The 23689-nt window shown below is 41.7% G+C and overlaps 2 protein-coding genes across 3 annotated transcripts; both read right to left on the bottom strand.

Moving 5' to 3' along the window:
* Positions 1-1455: 1455 nt before the first annotated feature.
* LOC124128880 lies at positions 1456-8657 on the bottom strand. Of its 2 annotated transcripts, none has more exons than XM_048400714.1 (4): positions 8531-8657; positions 7807-7856; positions 1997-2059; positions 1456-1864 (listed from the first exon to the last, which is right to left on the bottom strand). In XM_048400714.1, exons 1-4 carry the CDS (start codon positions 8563-8565, stop codon positions 1497-1499), a joined length of 516 nt encoding a protein of 171 aa, XP_048256671.1. In that variant the 5' UTR covers positions 8566-8657; the 3' UTR covers positions 1456-1496. The 2 variants fall into 2 exon arrangements, with proteins under 2 accessions (XP_048256671.1, XP_048256672.1); XM_048400715.1 differs by lacking the exon at positions 7807-7856 and adding an exon at positions 2279-2328.
* Positions 8658-20358: 11701 nt separating this feature from the next.
* On the bottom strand, positions 20359-21893 carry LOC124128879. Its single transcript, XM_048400718.1, has 3 exons — positions 21866-21893; positions 20860-20922; positions 20359-20727 (listed from the first exon to the last, which is right to left on the bottom strand). The coding sequence occupies exons 1-3, from the start codon at positions 21891-21893 to the stop codon at positions 20360-20362; spliced, it is 459 nt and encodes a 152-aa protein (XP_048256675.1). The 3' UTR covers position 20359.
* Positions 21894-23689: the final 1796 nt, after the last annotated feature.

Below are 23689 nucleotides of genomic sequence, written 5' to 3'. Positions count from 1 at the left end.
CTCATCCGAAAACATGAGACGTGACCAGCGACGATGTCGACGCTGTGTACATCATTGACGTCTGTTGTCTATATATAGAAGGGGCGAGGGACGGCACAACACGTGGCCGTCGAGCATGGAGATGGGCTGCATGTGGACGATTTCTAAACGTCTGACCTGTACCTCGTACTCCAGTAGCCTGACGAAAGTTTGTAGCTGTTTGATTCACCCTTTGAGCTCAATTTCTTAGAGCCTGGTTGCGGATCAATCGATCCCGTATTTTGTCGTTGACCTGGGACGCCCTAAACGGGGAAGATCGTCAACATTTTGGGTTTGGTGGTACCATTGCCATAGTCTTAACATTGAACGTATTGACTTCTGTAAGATTCCAGCATGCCAATAGCCTTCGACGCTCCGCGCGATGCAGACGATGAATCGCAAGTTAACTGACAAACATTGAAATTTTCAATGTAATCAAGTGAATCACAACTGTATGATAAGAATCAATATGATTGACATAAATAATGATCCACAGAGACTACTCGACCTTCCTTGAAAGCGTCAAAATCAGGAATGACGCCCTACGAACGTGTGTGGTGCTACTCCGTGTAGCACGTGCAAACTATAGGATGTGTTTTGATGTCAAGTTTCACAGACAAATCTGTTCTTGCATAGGATGTTTGTCGGCAACACTTATCTTTGTTCTAATACCTGGTATTAATATTTATATTCCATTACCCCCAACTGTGTTTTAAGAGTATATTTGTGAACGTTTTCCTATTTTCATTTGACGTGTCCACAATATTTAAAGCGGGTGCATCTGACGCATCATCAATGTTCAAGTCCAGTACAATTCCCTCTGCCAAAATCACACATTGTCTCATTCCATGCATTTCCTAAACGCTAGCTGCCACAGTCAAAACTGTACCGTCTGTTGGGGCTGTTCTGTACCACCACCATTTTTGACTTACTTTTGGGGCATACATACTGTACAAAGAGTTGCCCCGTGTCCTTCAATAACCAGCGGCCTTGGACATATATCAACCCCAGTGTCTAGAAGCGGATACATCAACTTTAACCCAGGTATCACACAGTCGCTGGTGGGCTGGAAGGGTTCTGTGAGTGAGTGAGTTTGGTTTGAACGGTTTTCCCAGTCATTTCACGGCGTGTCAGCGTGATGTTGAAGAGAAACCTCATGTGGTGCAGATCTTATGTGTTTACAACTTTTTAAGACCCACACGCACGGGTATGGTGCTGACAAAACTAGCGACATAATTAGGGCCGACCGGTTTTCGAACCCACGATAATAGGTGCCGCTAGTATACATGTGTATCCTGCAAGTAGCATGAAATGTTATCAATGAAAGAACACTAGAAACGGTTTTATGTTATTCATTTAATTAAACACAAATATATTCAAACAAAATAATACAAAAGTGATTTTGATTTAAAATTAAAAATGTACACAACTATTTTCATTTTCCATATTTACAGGTATGTACAAATACAAACACATATCTACTCCTCCTCCTCAATCACCTCCAGTCCCCACACAGTGACACGTGACTCCCCCTCCTCACACAGCTGATACTCTGGGGTCACCTCTGCCCCCACCCCTGCCATATCCCCAACCACGTCGCTCCAATTCACACCATTGTCCACACAATATTCAGGATTGAACTTCAGTTCTCGTTCCATGTCCATTTTCTCAGAAATCATGGCTTGGGTTTTTGTCTGCTGGAAGTTGGGCTGCAGAATATCGAGAATGTCTATGCTTGCCATCTCGGCGTGTTCACAGCGGGATAGACGACGGTTGCTTGTCCGCCATGCAGGTTTCTGTGTCCTTATGAAAGCCTTCCACAGGAGGTAGACAGTGACTACCACAGCTGAAACAGAATATTAAAGTGTGAATATTAAAATGGGAAACTTTACAAACTGTGAAATGCGTTAAATCTTGATAGTGTGTGATTTTGAGGTACTAAACGATTCAGAAAAGGAGGAAGAGAGAAATAACCTACCAATTCCTGCAATTATTGCGAGAGTGATAAGACAGATGTTTCCTGGGCAAAACCACGTGACATCTGAAAGAAAACAATCACATGTGTACTATTTCAAACGTAACAAGATGTTCGACCTTTTACATCAAGAGGGCCTGATATTGGACATTTCTCATCAGTAATTTAATACGTTTACATAATGATGAGGTATTATATATATGAAATGACATCCAACATAAAATTCAGATACATCAAATATTCATAATTGAACATCAAATGTCGGTTGCTGTGTAATATACTCACCACGAAAAGAAACGTCGGAGGTGACGTCAGCTGACGAGAGTGTCGTAGTACTGAAACAGAGCGGGTTTAATAAAAAGAGGGATGACATATGGCATAAAGTCATCTTGTAACCATAAAGTCGTTTTGAATAAAGATATCATCATGAAAATAATTTTACTGTGATAAGCTAAATGTCGGGCAAAAGAAAGTATACACCCATGTTTGAAGATGGCTAAAAATGAAACAAACCAAAGTGATTATTAGGGGATGATGTATTCGATATGGATATCATAGTAATGTTTGGACCTTAACTTTGCAGAGTTTCGGCGACTGTTTTCAGCCATGTAACGATTTGATAACGTTTGTAAATGTTTTGGTCAAATCTATTTTTCACTATTTAAGTTTGCACTTTCCTTTGCCCGTTACTTTTACTTTGACATAATAACCCAAAAGTGTTGAGTTGATATTCTGTCTCAATAATGATAAGTTATTAAAACTAAGTAAAAATGTGACAATTAAAGGCCCTTATTTGGATTTATATGCAACGACTGATACCATCAGGGCTGAGTGAGTGAGCTGGGTTTTAATGCCGCTTCAAGCAAGCTTCACGGCGGGGGACACCTACAATATGCTTCACACGTTGTACCCATGTGGGGACTCGAAGCGGGTCTTCGGTTTGACGAGCGCACTGGCCCATACCACTGCCCCAAGCAAAATCAAGACAATCTTACCTCGTACGAGCCGGAAGAATCCAGTTAGGAGGCATCTTGGTGTTCAAAACGACAGAAAACTCGAAGAGCGTCACAAGTTAGTACCATACGGGCAGACAGCTTTGTCGTGATTGTGACGTCATGGCTCATAGTGACAATTGTGACGTGTAACACCAGTGACGTCACGTGTTTGCGTAGACTTAGCTGGGTTCCATCTTAAGCTGGCTCCCGGCTCCCTTTGCGCGTCGTCATTTTGCGATATTAAAGACGCGGTCCAGCTTAGGTTCCATCTCTTCATCACACTCCGGCGCAGTGGTGACTCAGCATCACACCGCTGCCACAAGCTAATTTGCATATCACGTGACCGGACTTTTCCCTGTTTGTAAACAAACGCGCTTTTTCAGAAATCAGTATAGAACGGACAAATACAAGTATTTGGGGGCGCTTTACATATTGTTTTGCAGTATTAGATAGATATGCTACTACAACTGCGACAGTGAGTTGCATGACAATATTTATACATCAAAGTGACCGTATCGCTAGCTCTCCGTTGGGCTTCGATGACAGCACGTGGAGCCGTACAACCAATGTCAACAAAGGATAACTACTCAAAAACAAGTAGATTTTCACGTACAAGGATACTTTCTTAATGAACCGTAACCATTCTTTGAAATTTGTTTATGAAAATATGTAGACTTGTCAAACATGAAACGGATGAAAAGCATAATTATGCAATATCTTGAATGGACTGTGAAAGATGTGACGAATCGTCACATGGCGCTGGCCTGTGGCAGAGGTACCATGTTGTCGCATGGAACTCTGGGTAGGAGAGTAACAAAAGATAGATGCGTAGAGAAAGCGAGGAACCAGACCACGTGAACGATGAGGACGTCATTGCATTATTCAGTCGTGACCAGCTCGTGTTATTCCGGGACAAGCCGTATTTTCGCAAATGACATTCATCGATAGGGGGACGAGTCTTCTTGCAGTTACGGAAAGGGGCGAGTGGTAACGAATGTGGATTATTGTGTTTCCCTAATGGAACGGGCAGTCCTCTATACAGTTATTCCTAGACAGGAGTACAACTCCCATGTTTTCAACACAGAGTGCATGTGGAGCTGTTGATGGACTGAACGCAAATATGTTATTAGGCAGAGATGTAGAAATATAATTTGCTCATGACATAAGCAGATATGCAGGGTTTGTGCGTACACTAGTCATACCCTGTACTCCACGTAAACGTATATGTGTTTATTATATGCAACTGATGTTGAGAATGGCTGCACAGGAAGTCATGAATTTATACTGCAAAATTTGGCAACAAAATAATTTGTGCCACGAAAACATGGTAACCAAACTAATCTGCCTACAGTCCGAATGCCATGGCATATATTAGTTTATTGGTAAAGCCATGATATCAATCACCATTTTTTACCATGCGGAAGATGCAAATCGGATCAGATTCGGATTGAGAACGGGAGAATGGGGACGAATTCGGCTGGAAACGGTTGAATCGGGACGCTTCCTGAAAAATATATGTTTGTTTGTGAATTTCTCGCCGCCATGAATAACAGGATCTTGATCAGACTTTGATGAATTTTAATCGGGAATGGTCCTATCAAGGACGGCAGTAACAATCCTGAATGTGTGACTGAGCCCTAAAGGACTGGATTGGATTGGATTGCCTCGAAGTGCGATCACTGACAAAGTTGAAAATCATGGATAAGCGATTGCCGTTTTGACCTGCAATGATTATGTACTGTTGTGAGAGATAAGAGTCTAATAAGAGAACAAATTAGACGATACAATTTGAGGATATTATAATTATGACTATTTTACACATATGCCAGGAAAACTTGCAAAGTTTAGGTACTGTTGTCATAGATGATAATTACAGTTTCGACTATTAAGAACGGAATTTTCTTAACTATTTTACGCGCAAACCATTTGGAAAACTCTTTATTTATGGTCATAAATTAGAGAGGTTATCACGCGGGTGTGTTTTGGATTGATAAATGTCCTAAATTGGTAATATTCATCGTCTTCAATCCAACCACAGGACATTTACCATCCCACAGCACACCCTATTTGTATAACTTTGTATGGAATCGAACTTTCCATATGGAGTCAAAACACGACGTCGAGCTGCACACACCTACCAAGAATAAGATAATCTGTTGTAACTACCACATGTGTATCATGAATTCAAGCTGCCGTTACTGCATTCCCCTCATCGTTTAATATAGTTTTTTCTCTGAATATGTCATTACTGGGAACAACGGAATGTCCCGTAAGAAAAGCCTTCCAATAGTGCTCTAACCAGTCATACATGCACACATCGAACGTATTTCCGCATATATACTCTAAACAAAATAGGGGATACGCGGAAATAACGTAAAATTTCCAAGAATGTAAGAGATATTAGTTGTAGTAATAGTTATCAGTGGTATCTTAGTGGGCTAGCACTATAAATCGGCATTAGTCCAGACTAGGACTGGCGTTCATTTCGACGTCACCAGACACGACCACGCCTATCAAGGCATTGCAAAGTGAATCGGGACTCATCCGAAAACATGAGACGTGACCAGCGACGATGTCGACGCTGTGTACATCATTGACGTCTGTTGTCTATATATAGAAGGGGTGAGGGGCGGCACAACACGTGGCCGTCGAGTATGGAGATGAGCTGCATGTAGACGATTTCTAATCGCCTGACCCGTACCTCGTATTTCAGTAGCCTGACGAAAGTTTGTAGCTGTTTGATTCACCCTTTGAGCTCAATTTCTTAGAGCCTGGTTGCGGATCAATCGATCCCGTATTCTTGTCGTTGACCTGGGACGCCCTGAACGGGGAAGATCGTCAACATTTTGGGTTTGGTGGTACCATTGCCATAGTCTTAACATTGAACGTATTGACTTCTGTAAGATTCCAGCATGCCAATAGCCTTCGACGCTCCGCGCGATGCAGACGATGAATCGCAAGTTAACTGACAAACATTGAAATTTTCAATGTAATCAAGTGAATCACAACTGTATGATAAGAATCAATATGATTGACATAAATAATGGTCCACAGAGACCACTCGACCTTCCTTGAAAGCGTCAAAATCAGGAATGACGCCCTACGAACGTGTGTGGTGCTACTCCGTGTAGCACGTGCAAACTATAGGATGTGTTTTGATGTCAAGTTTCACAGACAAATCTGTTCTTGCATAGGATGTTTGTCGGCAACACTTATCTTTGTTCTAATACTTGGTATTAATATGTATATTCCATTACCCCCAACTGTGTTTTAAGAGTATATTTGTGAACCTTTTCCTATTTTCATTTGACGTGTCCACAATATTTGAAGTGGGTGCATCTGACGCATCATCAATGTTCAAGTCCAGTACAATTCCCTCTGCCAAAATCACACATTGTCTCATTCCATGCATTTCCTAAACACTAGCTGCCACAGTGAAAACTGTGCCGTCTGTTGGGGCTGTTCTGTACCACCACCATTTTTGACTTACTTTTGGGGCATACATACTGTACAAAGAGTTGCCCCGTGTCCTTCAATAACCAGCGGCCTTGGACATATATCAACCCCAGTGTCTAGAAGCGGATACATCAACTTTAACCCAGGTATCACATACTCGCTGGTGGGCTGGAAGGGTTCTGTGAGTGAGTGAGTTTGGTTTGAACGGTTTTCCCAGTCATTTCACGGCGTGTCAGCGTGATGTGGTAGAGAAACCTCATGTGGTGCAGATCTTATGTGTTTACAACTTTTTAAGACCCACACGCACGGGTATGGTGCTGACAAAACTAGTGACATAATTAGGGCCGACCGGTTTTCGAACCCACGATAATAAGTGCCGCCAGTATACATGTTTATCCTGCATGTAGCATGAAATGTTATCAATGAAAGAACACAAGAAATGGTTTTATGTTATTAATTTAATTAAACACAAATATATTCAAACAAAATAATACAAAACTGATTTTGATTTAAAATTAAAAATGTACACAATTATTTTCATTTTCCATATTTACATGTAAGTACAAATACAAACACATTTCTACTCCTCCTCCTCAATCACCTCCAGTCCCCACACAGTGACACGTGACTCCCCCTCCTCACACAGCTGATACTCTGGGGCCACCTCTGCCCCCAACCCTGCCATATCCCCAACCACGTCGCTCCAATTCACACCATTGTCCACACAATATTCAGGATTGAACTTCAGTTCTCGTTCCATGTCCATTTTCTCAGAAATCAAGGCTTGGGTTTTTGTCTGCTGGAAGTTGGGCTGCAGAATATCGAGAATGTCTATGCTTGCCATCTCGGCGTGTTCACAGCGGGATAGACGACGGTTGCTTGTCCGCCATGCAGGTTTCTGTGTCCTTATGAAAGCCTTCCACAGGACGTAGACAGTGACTACCACAGCTGAAACAGAATATTAAAGTGTGAATATTAAAATGGGGAACTTTACAAACTGTGAAATGCGTTAAATCTTGATAGTGTGTGATTTTGAGGTACTAAACGATTCAGAAGAGGAGGAAGAGAGAAATAACCTACCAATTCCTGCAATTATTGCGAGAGTGATAAGACAGATGTTTCCTGGACAAAACCACGTGACATCTGAAAGAAAACAATCACATATGTACTATTTCAAACGTAACAAGATGATCGACCTTTTACATCATGAGGGACTGATATTGGACATTTCCCATCAGTAATTTAATACGTTTACATAATGATGAGGTATTATATATATGAAATGACATCCAACATAAAATTCAGATACATCAAATATTCATAAATGAACATCAGTTGTCGGTTGCTGTGTAATATACTCACCACGAAAAGAAACGTAGGAGGTGACGTCAGCTGACGAGATTGTCGTAGTACTGAAACAGAGCGGGTTTAATAAAAAGAGGGATGACATATGGCATAAAGTCATCTTGTAACCATCAAGTCGCTTTGAATAAAGATATCACCATGAAAATTATTTTATTGTGATAAGCTAAATGTCGGACAAAAGAAAGTATACACCCATGTTTGAAGATGGCTAAAAATGAAACAAACCAAAGTGATTATTAGGGGATGATGTATTCGATATGGATATCATAGTAATGTTTGGACCTTAACTTGGCAGAGTTTCGGCGACTGTTTTCAGTCAAGTAACGATTTGATAACATGTGTTAATGTTTTGGTCAAATCTGTTTTTCACTATTTAAGTTTGCACTTTCCTTTGCCCGTTACATTTACTTTGACATAATGACTCAAAAAGTGTTGAGTTGATATTCTGTCCCAATAATGATTAGTTGTTAGAACTAAGTAAAAATGTGACAATTAAAGGCCCTTTTTTGGCTTTATATGCAACGACAGATACCATCAGGTTTGAGAGTGAGTGAGTTGGGTTTTAATGCCGCTTCAAGCATTATCACGGCGGGGGACACCTACAATATGCTTCACACGTTGTTCACATGTGTGAACTCGAAGCGGGTCTTCGGTTTGACGAGCGAAAACGTAACCCACTGGCCCATACCACTGCCCCCAGCTGAAAACAAGACAATCTTACCTCGTACGAGCCGGTAGAATCCAGTTAGGAGGCATCTTGGTGTTCAAAACGACGGAAAACTCGAAGAGCGTGACAAGTTAGTACCATACGGGCAGACAGCTTTGTCGTGATTGTGACGTCATGGCTCATAGTGACAATTGTGACGTGTAACACCAGTGACGTCACGTGTTTGCATAGATTTAGCTGGGTTCCATCTTAAGCTGGCTCCCGGCTCCCTTTGCGCGTCGTCAACTTGCGATATTAAAGACGAGGTCCAGCTTAGGTTTCTCTTCATCACATTCCGACGCAGTGGTGACTCAGCATAACACCGCTGCCATGAGCTAATTTGCATATCACGTGACCGGACTTTTTTCTTGTTTGTAAACAAACCCGTTTTTTACAGAAATCAGTATAGAACGGACAAATACAAGTATTTGGGGGCGCTTTACATATTGTTTTGCATAATTATATAGATATGCTACTACAACTGCGACAGTGAGTTGTATGACAATATATATTTATACATCAAAGTGACCGTATCGCTAGCTCTCCGTTGGGCTTCGATGACAGCACGTGGAGCCGTACAACCAATGTAAACAAAGGATAACTACTCAAAAACAAGTAGATTTTCACGTATAAGGATACTTTCTTAATGAACCGTAACCATTCTTTGACATTTGTTTATGAAAATGTGTAGACTTGTCAAACAGGAAACGGATGAAAAGCATATGCAATATCTTGAATGGACTGTGAAAGATGTGACGAATCGTCACATGGCGCTGGCCTGTGGCAGAGGTACCATGTTGGTCGCATGGAACTCTTGGTAAGAGAGTGACAAAAGATAGACGCGTAGAGAAAGCGAGGAACCAGCCTATGTAAACGATGAGGACGTCATTGTATTATTCATTCCTGAGCAGCTCGTGTTATTCCGGGACAAGTCGTTTTTTCGCAAGTGACATTCATCGGTAGGGGGACGAGTCTTCTTGCGGGTTACGGAAAGGGGCAAGTGGTGACGAATGTAGATTATTGTGTTGCACTCATGGAACGGGCAGTCCTCTATACAGTTATTGCTAGACAGGAGTACAACTCCCATGTGGGTAGGGTGGTCACTGGTCAGACTCGCAGACTTGGTTGATTGTATTGTCGTATTCCAAATGCGCAGATCGATGCTCATGATGTCAATCACTGGCTTGTCTGGTCCACACTCGATCATTTACAGACCGACGTCATAAAGCTGGAATGTGTTTGGCCTTAAAAAAAACAAACAAACATGCTGGAGGTAACATCTGTGACCCTCCTGGGTGCCATGCAATGCAATGATCATGGCGAGTCAAATATTCCTGAATTTGGAAGAACGTATGCTTTTTCTTGAGCCAACTGTACATACACTGTAACCCCGACTTTCGGTCGACAGATTGCAGAAATAGGGCAGGACATGAAATAATTCCAACCCGTTAGCCCTAGTGACGTGATCGTTTACAATTATTCGTTAGGGCAATTTTTAGTGATATTGTCGTTATCTTGGTTGAAATTTGTTTCTCTTAACGGCAGATATGTGAAATATAAGTACCACTGTAAGGCTTTGACGATTGGTTCCATGGTACATACCACTAGGACATACACAAGTGGTCGTATGTCCCACACAATGTATAAATCATCTTCATACAATATGCACGAGGAAAGGACCGCGAATTCAAATGAGCTTCAGCTTCGAAAATGTGCAAAATTGGTGATGCGATTGACGGAGAGAAATATTTACTCTCACTTATACTAACTCCGACAACTTTGTGTGGTTGATATAACAGCCACTGTAAACACCAACATGTGAAACAAATCGTTAGTTCTCGACCAGAGCTACTTTCCTGAAATGTGTTTATATCTAACATGCATGAGATATATTCCATCGACATCCAGGTAAACATCAGAAGACTTCCATATCATGCCATGCACCAGGTGCTCCGGGAAGATAGGACACGTGCCAAATACATCACCATCATTTAGGCAACTCTACAGCAAAAACTGTCACTGGCAGAACGCGCGATTTACTTTGAGTGCATGTCTTTCGACACTGTTGATAGTTTAATATCAAAGCGTTCCCTGGTTAAGATTATAGCTGATCTGATGGTACGTCACACCTCTACTTGTATGATTTGGCACATCACAACTTTATTTTCCTGATCTTAGCTAATGATATTTGTGTTTACCTCACACATCCCGTACGCGTAAACTAGCTTTGCAGATTGTTAATTGGACCTTTCTAACTATTCTTAGTACCTCTTTGATCTCTTCCAATCGCCCTAATAAATAAAATCTCAATTTACCAGACATCTTTAAAATATCCACGGTTTCAATTTAGCGTTTCGAATGAGATATATTTCATAAATTGTAACTAGGTTGCTGATGTGACTTGGCAGAAATGTAGGACTAGATGTATCATGTAATGGGTATATTTCTCATAACGTTTGACTCATTATCGAATTACTGTGCAGAATGTATATGAAAGGCCAGGGAGGTACTCCGTAGTTTCAGTGTTTGCAAACAAACATGGCGTCACCACGTCTATGGGCGATCGAGTCAGAATTGACAATCTTGACTTATAACTGGTATACGTTTTGTTTTATTACTTTCAAGATAATGGAAGGATACAGAAACCCAGTACCTCGCACGTGTAGGCAAATAGATGTAGCGAGGACGCTATCGGGATCTGTTGCCTTTCCATCTAACTGGAGTCTTTTACATGTGCAGCAACATTGCCCTGGAGAAATAAGCGAAGCACTTTAGCGAATACAGTTGGCATATATATATCATATCTGTGCCTATGGACCTAAGTGCCTTTGAGGTGTGTGTGTGTGTGTGTGTCCTTCCCGAGTTTATAACAGTTGAATTTGGCCTAAATTGTACCGTGTTTCATTTTACCGTCGTAGAGACTAGAGTAGCTTCCCTTTGATAAAGATTGCCTCGAAGGGCGAGCACTGAGTAAGTTGAAAATCATGTGTAGGCATTTGCCGTTTTGACTTGCAATGTTCATGAACTGTTGTCAGAGATAAGAGAACAAATTAGACGATAAATTTGAGGATAACATTATGATGATTATTTTACGCATATTCCAGGAAAAAATGCAATGTTCAGATACTGCTGTCGACGATTGAGAACGGAACTTTCTTAATCAATTTACACACAAACTATTTGGAAAACTAATCTGTTTTATGAAATCATACACAGAAAAAAGAAATTGCGAGAAGTTCGAAAATTGAACTTTCCACATGGAGTCAAAACACGGAGTCGAGTTGCACACACCCATCTATTATAACTACCACATGTGTGTCATGAATTCAAGCTGCGGTTACCGCATTCCCCTCATCGTTTAAATTAGTTTTTTTTCTATATGTCATTACGGGGAACGACGGAATGTCCCGTATGAATTGGGCCTTGACTCGTCATACTTGCATATTTCTAACGTATTTTCGCATATATACTCTCTCAAAAAAGACCGCCTCCGTGGTCTAGTGGTAGAGCATCCACCGTGAGAGCGAAGGTCCGGGGTTCGATCCCCGGTCACATCATACCAAAAGATGTTAAAAGATGGTTGTTGTTGTTACCCTATCTGGCGCTCGGCATAAGGGGCTAAAACAATCTGGTCGGCTCGGAGTCAGTATACTGTGTCAGGGAGGGGTATTCATGTTACACTGCGGCAATAGTACAAGCAACCACAAGGTGAATTGGGACTAATCTGAAAACATGACACTATATAGTTTAAGATTATACAATATGGAAGGTTTTCCTATTTTTATTTGACTTGGCCACACGAATTAAAGGGGGTGCTAACGCAATATCACTTTATAAATCCTGTACAAATCCCTCTGCCCAAGTTACCATTGTATCATTCAATGCATTTCCTAAACGCTAGCTGCCACAGTCGAAACTACTTATGAGTATACAGTGCCTTCTGTTGTGGTTGTTCTGTACAGCGAAATAGCACCATTGGTGACTTACTACTGTACTAAAGAGTTACCCGGTGTCCTACAATAACCAGGGACCTCGGACATTGATCAGCTCCAGTGTCTGGAAGCGGATACAACATCAACTTTGGCCCAGGAATCACTCACTCACTCACTCACTCGTTGGTAGGGTGGAATGGTATTATGAGTGAGTGAGTTGGGTTAACACTGCTTTTAACAATTGTCTCAGTCATATCACGCCGTGTCAGCGAGATGTGGAAGAGAAACCCGATGTAATGCAGATCTTAGGCGTTTACCGTTTAGGTAAGACCCACAATCACGGGTATGTTGCTGACAAAACTAGCGACATAATCAGGGCCAACCGGGATTCGAACCCACGATAATAGGCTTCTAAAAATCTGCACTGGGAGTTGTGGCGCCTTTGATGACTGGGCCACCAGTGCCGCTAGTATACATGTGTATCTTGCATGTAGCATGAAATGTTATCAATGAAAGAACACAAGAAATGGTTTTATGTTATTCATATAATTAAACACAAATATATTCAAACAAAATAATACAAAACTGATTTTGATTTAAAATTAAAAATGTACACAATTATTTTCATTTTCCATATTTACAGGTATGTACAAATACAAACACATATATCTACTCGTCCTCCTCAATCACCTCCAGTCCCCACACAGTGACACGTGACTCCCCCTCCTCACACAGCTGATACTCTGGGGCCACCTCTGCCCCCAACCCTGCCATATCCCCAACCACGTCGCTCCAATTCACACCATTGTCCAGACAATATTCAGGTTCTCGTTCCATGTCCATTTTCTCAGAAATCAAGGCTTGGGTTTTTGTCTGCTGGAAGTTGGGCTGCAGGATGTCGGGACTGTCAATGTTTGCTATCTCGGCGTCTTCACAGCGAGATAGACGACGGCTGCTTGTCCGCCATGCAGGTTTCTGTGTTCTTGTGAAAGTCTTCCACAGGAAGTAGACAGTGACTACCATAGCTGAAACAGAATATTAAAGTGTGTATTACTGTCAGGTAAGAGTTAAAACACCAGAGGATAGCACAAAAGGCAAACGTGTTGGTCTTTATATACAGCGTTAAGGTAAACTTTCGGGAAATTATCTGTGTTTATTCCTGAAATATGTTCATATAAAATATGCAATATCCTATTATGGGAAAGTTTAGAAAATGCGGAAATGCGCTAAATCTTGATAGTGCGTGATTTTGAAGTAATAGAAGGTATCAAAGAGTGAGTGAGTGAGTGAGTGAGTGAGTGAGAAAGTGAGTGAGTGAGTGAGTGAGGTTTTACGCCGCTTTGAACAGCATTTCAGTTACATCACGATGTGCCAGTTTAATGTGGGAGGAAAGCCTGAAGTGATGCAGGTCTCAGACGTTTACCAATTTGGTGAAACCCACGAGCACGGGTATGGTGCTGAAAAACCTATCGGAAAGCGAATCGGGATTCGAACCCATGATCATAGGTTTCTGGTGTGCCCAAAGGGACTCAACTCTGCACAGCGAATTGTGGCGCATCAGACGATTGGGCCACCCATGCCACGAGGTATCAGTGCGGATGAAGAGAAAAACAACCTACCAATTCCTGCTAATACTGTGAGAGTGACAAGACAGATTTTTCCGGGGCAAATCCACGTGACATCTGAAAGAAAACAATCACGCATGTACTATTTCAATGGTAACAAAGTGTTTAGAATGTACAACCATTCACATAAAGAGGGACGGATATTGGTCAGTTTCCGTTAAGTACTCAGGTACATGTACAAGATGGTGAGGTATTACATTATATGAAACGACATCCAACATAAAATTCAGACACATCAAGTTATTAAAGAGGATAATCAGTTGTCGGTTGATTGTGTAATATACTCACCAGGAAAAGAAACGAAGGAGGTGACTTCAGCTGACCAGATTGTCGTAGTACTGAAACAGAGCGGGTTTAATAAAAAGAGGGATGACATATGGCATAAAGTCATCTTGTAACGATAAGTCGTTTTGAATAAAGATAATACCATGAAAATGAGTTGATTATGATAAGCTACACTGTCGGGCAAAGTATATACCCAATTTCGATGGTGGCTAAAATTGAAAATACAAAAATGATTATTCGGGGATGATGTATTTGATATAGATATCATAGTTATGTTTGGACCTTAACTTTGCAGAGTTTCAGCGATTGTTTTCAGCCTCGTAACGATTTGATAACGTTTGTTAATGTTTTGATCAAATCCAAGTTTGAAGTGTGTCCTTTCTTTTGTCCGTTACTTTTACTTTGACATAATAACACAAATGTGTTGATATTCTGTCCCAATACTGATAAATTATTATACCTAAACTTAAATGTGACAATGAAAGGCCCTTATTTGGATTTATTTGCAAAGTCGGATACCATCAGGTTTGAGGGTGTGAGTTGGGTTTTAATGCCGCTTCAAGCAATATCACGGCGGGGGACACCCACAATATGTTTCACACGTTGTACCCATGTTGGGAATCGAACCCAAGTCTTCGGTTTGACGAGCGAACGCTTTAACCACTTGCCAGTACAACTGTCCCCAGCAAAAACAAGAGGACACCCAGAACATGTATCACACGTTGTACCCATGTTGGGAATGTTGGGATATTACATGCAAATAATTTATTATGATTAGCTAAACTGTCGGGCAAAAGAAAGTATACACGGTGACCCATGTTTGATGGTTGCTAAAACTGAAACAAACAACAATTGGTTGTTCGAAGGTAATGTATTTGATATGGGTATCATATCTGTGTTTTGGGCATTAAGTTTGCCCTGTTGTCACCAAAGTAACGTTGTGATAATGTTTGCAATTTTTGGTCATGTCGAATTTTTAAGTGTATGGTTAATTTTTCCCTGGAGCTCATTTAGACATAATTACACTAATGGTTGGAGTTGATATATTGTTCTATTTTCGCAATTAATTCTCTTGACATAAAATCAAAATGTAAATTTTAACTTAAGTTAAATGTGACAATTAAAGACCTATATTTAGAATTTACATATATCGTCGAATACCTTCAAGGAAGATTGAGTGAGTGAGTGAACTAGTGATTATGTCGCTTGTATCATTATCAGGACTCATTATTCTGAGGACACCCAGAACATGCTTCACACGTTGTACCCATGTCGGGAATCGAACCCTAGACTGCGGCCTGACGAGCGAACGCTTAAGTCACTGGCCAATACCACTGCTCACATCAAAGAAGATGTGAATCTTACCTCGTACGAGCCGGTAGAATCCAGTTAGGAGGCATCTTAATGTTCACAACGACGGAAAGATCGAAGAGCGTGATAAGTTAGCACCATACGGGCAGACAGCTACGTCGTGATTGTGACGTCACGGAACATGATTACAATTGTGACGTGTAACACCAGTGACGTCACGTGTTTGCGTGGACTTAGCTGGGTTCCGTCTCTTCATATGACGAGTTGACGGACGCGCAGAGAGAGAGCGCAGAACCACCGTATGAGGAGCTGCTGATGTAACTGTGAAATTAGGCAGAAATGTAGGCCTAGATGTATCATATAATGGACATGTTTCTCAGAAAGTTGGACTCATTATCGAATAAATGTTCAGAATGTATATGGAAGGCCAGGGAGGTACCCCGTAGTTTCCGTGTTTGCACACAAACATGGCGTCACCACGTCTATGCACGATCCAGTCAGAATTGACTATCGACGATCTGGACAAATAACTGGTGTACATTTTTTTTTTATCGCTATCAAGATAATGGTATCGAAAGCCAGTGTCTAACAAGTGTCATGCAAGTGTAGGCAAACAGATTTAGCGAGGAGGCTGTCGGAGTCTGTTGCCTTTACATCTAACTGGAGCCTTTTACATGTGCAGCAACATTGCCCTGGAGACATAAACGAAGTGATTTAGCGAGGACAGTTGGCATATCAATTTCCATACTTGGAGCTATGCGACTTAAGGGCCTTTCCCGACTTTAAAGCAGTTGGATTTGGCCTAACTTGTACCTTGTTCGCTTTTGCCGATGGGTGGGACATTTGACTGCATTTCGTAACGTTATCACAGGCCACGCAGACTCTAATCAAACGTGACGTCGAACAGACTAGAGTAGCTTCCCTTTGATAAGGCCAGGTTCACACAGTGCCGATTATGGCTCCCGTTTGAGATTAGACAGCGCTACGACACGGAAAGTGAAAAAAGTCGGATTACTATCCTTAATGATCCTATGTCCTATGAATGTCCTATCATTGTTTGAACGCAGTCGTATACGTATGTAAAAGAGTCCTATGGATCGGGAAAAGTCCAGAGAGGTCGACCAAGCACTCCCGACAGTATGGCGAGTCCCGTAACATTCGGGAAACTCAGCCGATTTTGTCTAGTCGGATTACAATCGCGAATATGTCGTGACAGATTCTGCTGTATCGGATCAAAATCGTAACAATGTCCTGTGTTGTCTTGACGGTGTCCTGTGGATCGTGACGCTGTCGTGATGAACGGGCATGAAATGTTCATTGCCGTTTCTTGTCGATTGAGTCCAGATTGCGTCCAGATTTTGTCGAATGTGAACCGACTTTGTCAGTTCCCTGTCCGGTCACTGTCTGATCTCTGTCGGATCGCATTTGGGAGAATCGTGACGCTGTCGGGACAGATACGGTCGTTTTTTACCATGCGGAAGATGCAAATCGGATCAGATTCGGATTGAGAACGGGATAATGGGGACGAATTCGGCTGGAAAGGTTGAATCGGGACGCTTCCTGAAAAAATCTATGTTTGTTTGTGAATTTCTCGCCGCCAAAAATAACAGGATCTTGATCAGACTTTGATGAATTTTAATCGGGAATGGTCCTATCAAGGACGGCAGTAACAATCCTGAATGTGTGACTGAGCCCTAAAGGATTGGATTGGATTGCCTCGAAGTGCGATCACTGACAAAGTTGAAAATCATGGATAAGCGATTGCCGTTTTGACCTGCAATGTTTATGTACTGTTGTGAGAGATAAGAGAACAAATTAGACGATACAATTTGAGGATAACATAATGATGACTATTTTACACATATGCCAGGAAAACTTGCAATGTTTAGGTACTGTTGTCATAGATGATAATTACAGTTTCGACTATTAAGAACGGAATTTTCACTCCCACCACAGGACATTTACCATCCCACAGCACACCCTATTTGTATAACTTTGTGTGTAAATTTTTTTCCATATGGAGTCAAAACCCGACGTTGAGCTGCACACACCTACCAAGAAAAAGAGAATCTGTTGTAACTACCACATGTGAATCATGAATTCAAGCTGCGGTTACCGCATTCCCATCATAGTTTAATATAGCTTTTTCTCTCTTTATGTCATTACTGGGAACGACGAAAATGTCCCGTAAGAAAAGTCTTCCAATAGTGCTCCAACCAGTCATACATGCACACATCGAACGTATTTCCGCATATATACTCTAATCAAAATAGGGGATACGCGGAAATAACGTAAAATGTCCAAGAATGTAAGAGAGATTAGTTGTAGTAATAGTTATCAGTGGTATATCAGTGGGCTAGCACTATAAATCGGCATTAGTCCAGACTAGTACAAGCAGACACACACACTCACACACACACACACACGATTTCACCTCACCTGACCTTTCAATATAAGGGGACCCGCGGAAATAATGTAAAATGTCCAAGAATGTAAGAGATATTAGTTTGTTGTAATAGTTGTATGATAGTAATGAACGAATTTGTAATGCGTTACAATGGGTAGTGATGTATGACAGCAGATGTTATGACCGCCAACGATGTTGAAGGACGATAGGCATAAGATGGGAAATTTCAAAGTAGACGTTTTTGGATCAGTAGTGCGTTATCCCGTTACGATTTGTCAAACATTCATTCTCTCCAAGACGCAAACTGCGTATGAATCCCCGAAATGCGATTTGAGGGATCCTGTCCCTCTCCTCTTGCTACACCTGGCCAAGTTCGACCAACGTAGTCGGCAGCATATGACGTTGGCTCTCACGTCTCCCTATCATGTCCAAGACGTGTTCAATGAGGGAAAGGTCTTGGCTTATTTCTTGCCAGGGTATTTTATGGATGTTGTGCTGCTGGAGGTGAGCATTGACGATTCGTGCACGGTGAACACGGGCGTTGACGTGAAAGACAACAGGTCGACCCCCACGCCTTTGCAAACGGGACAGTAAAGGGTGTCAGTATGTTGTCCCGATAGTCCTGCCTTGTGACTCCTTCCTTGCACAATATGGTGTGGGGTTCGCTCAGTTATAACCGATCCACCGCCAGATATGTGATGAGGTCTCATGTTGACATTGGCTTGGCGTTCATTTCGACGTCACCAGACACGACCACGCCTATCAAGGCATTGCAAAGTGAATTGGGACTCATCCGAAAACATGAGACGTGACCAGCGACGATGTCGACGCTGTGTACATCATTGACGTCTGTTGTCTATATATAGAAGGGGTGAGGGACGGCACAACACGTGGCCGTCGAGCATGGAGATGGGCTGCATGTGGACGATTTCTAAACGTCTGACCTGTACCTCGTACTCCAGTAGCCTGACGAAAGTTTGAAGCTGTTTGATTCACCCTTTGAGCTCAATTTCTTAGAGCCTGGTTGCGGATCAATCGATCCCGTATTCTTGTCGTTGACCTGGGACGCCCTGAACGGGGAAGATCGTCAACATTTTGGGTTTGGTGGTACCATTGCCATAGTCTTAACATTGAACGTATTGACTTCTGTAAGATTCCAGCATGCCAATAGCCTTCGACGCTCCGCGCGATGCAGACGATGAATCGCAAGTTAACTGACAAACATTGACATTCTCAATGTAATCAAGTGAATCACAACTGTATGATAAGAATCAATATGATTGACATAAATAATGGTCCACAGAGACTACTCGACCTTCCTTGAAAGCGTCAAAATCAGGAATGACGCCCTACGAACGTGTGTGGTGCTACTCCGTGTAGCACGTGCAAACTATAGGATGTGTTCTGATGTCAAGTTTCACAGACACATCTGTTCTTGCATAGGATGTTTGTCGGCAACACTTATCTTTGTTCTAATACTTGGTATTAATATTTATATTCCATTACCCCCAACTGTGTTTTAAGAGTATATTTGTGAACCTTTTCCTATTTTCATTTGACGTGTCCACAATATTTGAAGCGGGTGCATCTGACGCATCATCAATGTTCAAGTCCAGTACAATTCCCTCTGCCAAAATTACACATTGTCTCATTCCATGCATTTCCTAACGCTAGCTGCCACAGTCAAAACTGTGCCTTCTGTTGGGGCTGTTCTGTACCACCACCATTTTTTACTTACTTTTGGGGCATACATACTGTACAAAGAGTTGCCCCGTGTCCTTCAATAACCAGCGGCCTTGGACATATATCAACCCCAGTGTCTAGAAGCGGATACATCAACTTTAACCCAGGTATCACACACTCGCTGGTGGGCTGGAAGGGTTTTGTGAGTGAGTGAGTTTGGTTTGAACGGTTTTCCCAGTTATTTCACGGCGTGTCAGCGTGATGTTGAAGAGAAAGCTCATGTGGTGCAGATCTTATGTGTCTACAACTTTTTAAGACCCACACGCACGGGTATGGTGCTGACAAAACTAGTGACATAATTAGGGCCGACCGGTTTTCGAACCCACGATAATAAGTGCCGCTAGTATACATGTTTATCCTGCATGTAGCATGAAATTTTATCAATGAAAGAACACAAGAAATGGTTTTATGTTATTCATTTAATTAAACACAAATATATTCAAACAAAATAATACAAAACTGATTTTGATTTAAAATTAAAAATGTACACAATTATTTTCATTTTCCATATTTACATGTAAGTACAAATACAAACACATTTCTACTCCTCCTCCTCAATCACCTCCAGTCCCCACACAGTGACACGTGACTCCCCCTCCTCACACAGCTGATACTCTGGGGCCACCTCTGCCCCCAACCCTGCCATATCCCCAACCACGTCGCTCCAATTCACACCATTGTCCACACAATATTCAGGATTGAACTTCAGTTCTCGTTCCATGTCCATTTTCTCAGAAATCAAGGCTTGGGTTTTTGTCTGCTGGAAGTTGGGCTGCAGAATATCGAGAATGTCTATGCTTGCCATCTCGGCGTGTTCACAGCGGGATAGACGACGGTTGCTTGTCCGCCATGCAGGTTTCTGTGTCCTTATGAAAGCCTTCCACAGGACGTAGACAGTGACTACCACAGCTGAAACAGAATATTAAAGTGTGAATATTAAAATGGGGAACTTTACAAACTGTGAAATGCGTTAAATCTTGATAGTGTGTGATTTTGAGGTACTAAACGATTCAGAAGAGGAGGAAGAGAGAAATAACCTACCAATTCCTGCAATTATTGCGAGAGTGATAAGACAGATGTTTCCTGGACAAAACCACGTGACATCTGAAAGAAAACAATCACATATGTAATATTTCAAACGTAACAAGATGATCGACCTTTTACATCATGAGGGACTGATATTGGACATTTCCCATCAGTTATTTAATACGTTTACATAATGATGAGGTATTATATATATGAAATGACATCCAACATAAAATTCAGATACATCAAATATTCATAAATGAACATCAGTTGTCGGTTGCTGTGTAATATACTCACCACGAAAAGAAACGTAGGAGGTGACGTCAGCTGACGAGATTGTCGTAGTACTGAAACAGAGCGGGTTTAATAAAAAGAGGGATGACATATGGCATAAAGTCATCTTGTAACCATAAAGTCGCTTTGAATAAAGATATCACCATGAAAATTATTTTATTGTGATAAGCTAAATGTCGGACAAAAGAAAGTATACACCCATGTTTGAAGATGGCTAAAAATGAAACAAACCAAAGTGATTATTAGGGGATGATGTATTCGATATGGATATCATAGTAATGTTTGGACCTTAACTTTGCAGAGTTTCGGCGACTGTTTTCAGTCAAGTAACGATTTGATAACGTGTGTTAATGTTTTGGTCAAATCTGTTTTTCAAGTATGCACTTTCCTTTGCCCGTTACATTTACTTTGACATAATGACTCAAAAAGTGTTGAGTTGATATTCTGTCCCAATAATGATTAGTTGTTAGAACTAAGTAAAAATGTGACAATTAAAGGCCCTTTTTTGGCTTTATATGCAACGACAGATACAATCAGGTTTGAGAGTGAGTGAGTTGGGTTTTAATGCCGCTTCAAGCATTATCACGGCGGGGGACACCTACAATATGCTTCACACGTTGTTCACATGTGTGAACTCGAAGCGGGTCTTCGGTTTGACGAGCGAAAACGTAACCCACTGGCCCATACCACTGCCCCCAGCTGAAAACAAGACAATCTTACCTCGTACGAGCCGGTAGAATCCAGTTAGGAGGCATCTTGGTGTTCAAAACGACGGAAAACTCGAAGAGCGTGACAAGTTAGTACCATACGGGCAGACAGCTTTGTCGTGATTGTGACGTCATGGCTCATAGTGACAATTGTGACGTGTAACACCAGTGACGTCACGTGTTTGCGTAGATTTAGCTGGGTTCCATCTTAAGCTGGCTCCCGGCTCCCTTTGCGCGTCGTCATTTTGCGATATTAAAGACGAGGTCCAGCTTAGGTTTCTCTTCATCACATTCCGACGCAGTGGTGATTAAGCATAACACCGCTGCCATGAGCTAATTTGCATATCACGTGACCGGACTTTTTTCTTGTTTGTAAACAAACCCGTTTTTTACAGAAATCAGTATAGAACGGACAAATACAAGTATTTGGGGGCGCTTTACATATTGTTTTGCATAATTATATAGATATGCTACTACAACTGCGACAGTGAGTTGTATGACAATATATATTTATACATCAAAGTGACCGTATCGCTAGCTCTCCGTTGGGCTTCGATGACAGCACATGGAGCCGTACAACCAATGTAAACAAAGGATAACTACGCAAAAACAAGTAGATTTTCACGTATAAGGATACTTTCTTAATGAACCGTAACCATTCTTTGACATTTGTTTATGAAAATGTGTAGACTTGTCAAACATGAAACGGATGAAAAGCATATGCAATATCTTGAATGGACTGTGAAAGATGTGACGAATCGTCACATGGCGCTGGCCTGTGGCAGAGGTACCATGTTGGTCGCATGGAACTCTTGGTAAGAGAGTGACAAAAGATAGACGCGTAGAGAAAGCGAGGAACCAGCCTATGTAAACGATGAGGACGTCATTGTATTATTCATTCCTGAGCAGCTCGTGTTATTCCGGGACAAGTCGTTTTTTCGCAAGTGACATTCATCGGTAGGGGGACGAGTCTTCTTGCGGGTTACGGAAAGGGGCAAGTGGTGACGAATGTAGATTATTGTGTTGCACTAATGGAACGGGCAGTCCTCTATACAGTTATTGCTAGACAGGAGTACAACTCCCATGTGGGTAGGGTGGTCACTGGTCAGACTCGCAGACTTGGTTGATTGTATTGTCGTATTCCAAATGCGCAGATCGATGCTCATGATGTCAATCACTGGCTTGTCTGGTCCACACTCGATCATTTACAGACCGACGTCATAAAGCTGGAATGTGTTTGGCCTTAAAAAAACAAACAAACATGCTGGAGGTAACATCTGTGACCCTCCTGGGTGCCATGCAATGCAATGATCATGGCGAGTCAAATATTCCTGAATTTGGAAGAACGTATGCTTTTTCTTGAGCCAACTGTACATGCACTGTAACCCCGACTTTCGGTCGACAGATTGCAGAAATAGGGCAGGACATGAAATAACTCCAACCCGTTAGCCCTAGTGACGTGATCGTTTACAATAATTCGTTAGGGCAATTTTTAGTGATATTGTCGTTATCTTGGTTGAAATTTGTTTCTCTTAACGTATAAGTACCACTGTAAGGCTTTGACGATTGGTTCCATGGTACATACCACTCGGACTATACACTAGTGGTCGTATGTCCACGCACAATGTATAAATCATCTTCATACAATATGCACGAGGAAAGGACCGCGAATTCAAATGAGCTTCAGCTTGGAAAATGTGCAAAAGTAGTGATGCGATCGACGGAAAGAAATATTTACTCTCACTTATACTAACTCCGACACCTTTGTGTGGTTGATTTAACAGCCACTGTAAACACCGACATGTGAAACAAATCGTTAGTTCTCGACCAGAGCTACTTTCCTG

This window comes from Haliotis rufescens, unplaced genomic scaffold (genome assembly GCF_023055435.1).
Source record: "Haliotis rufescens isolate VD_foot unplaced genomic scaffold, xgHalRufe1.0.p SCAF_20, whole genome shotgun sequence".
NCBI lineage: Eukaryota > Metazoa > Mollusca > Gastropoda > Lepetellida > Haliotidae > Haliotis > Haliotis rufescens.
Note: the sequence above shows the minus strand (reverse complement) of the source record. Positions and strands in the feature narration are given on the sequence as shown.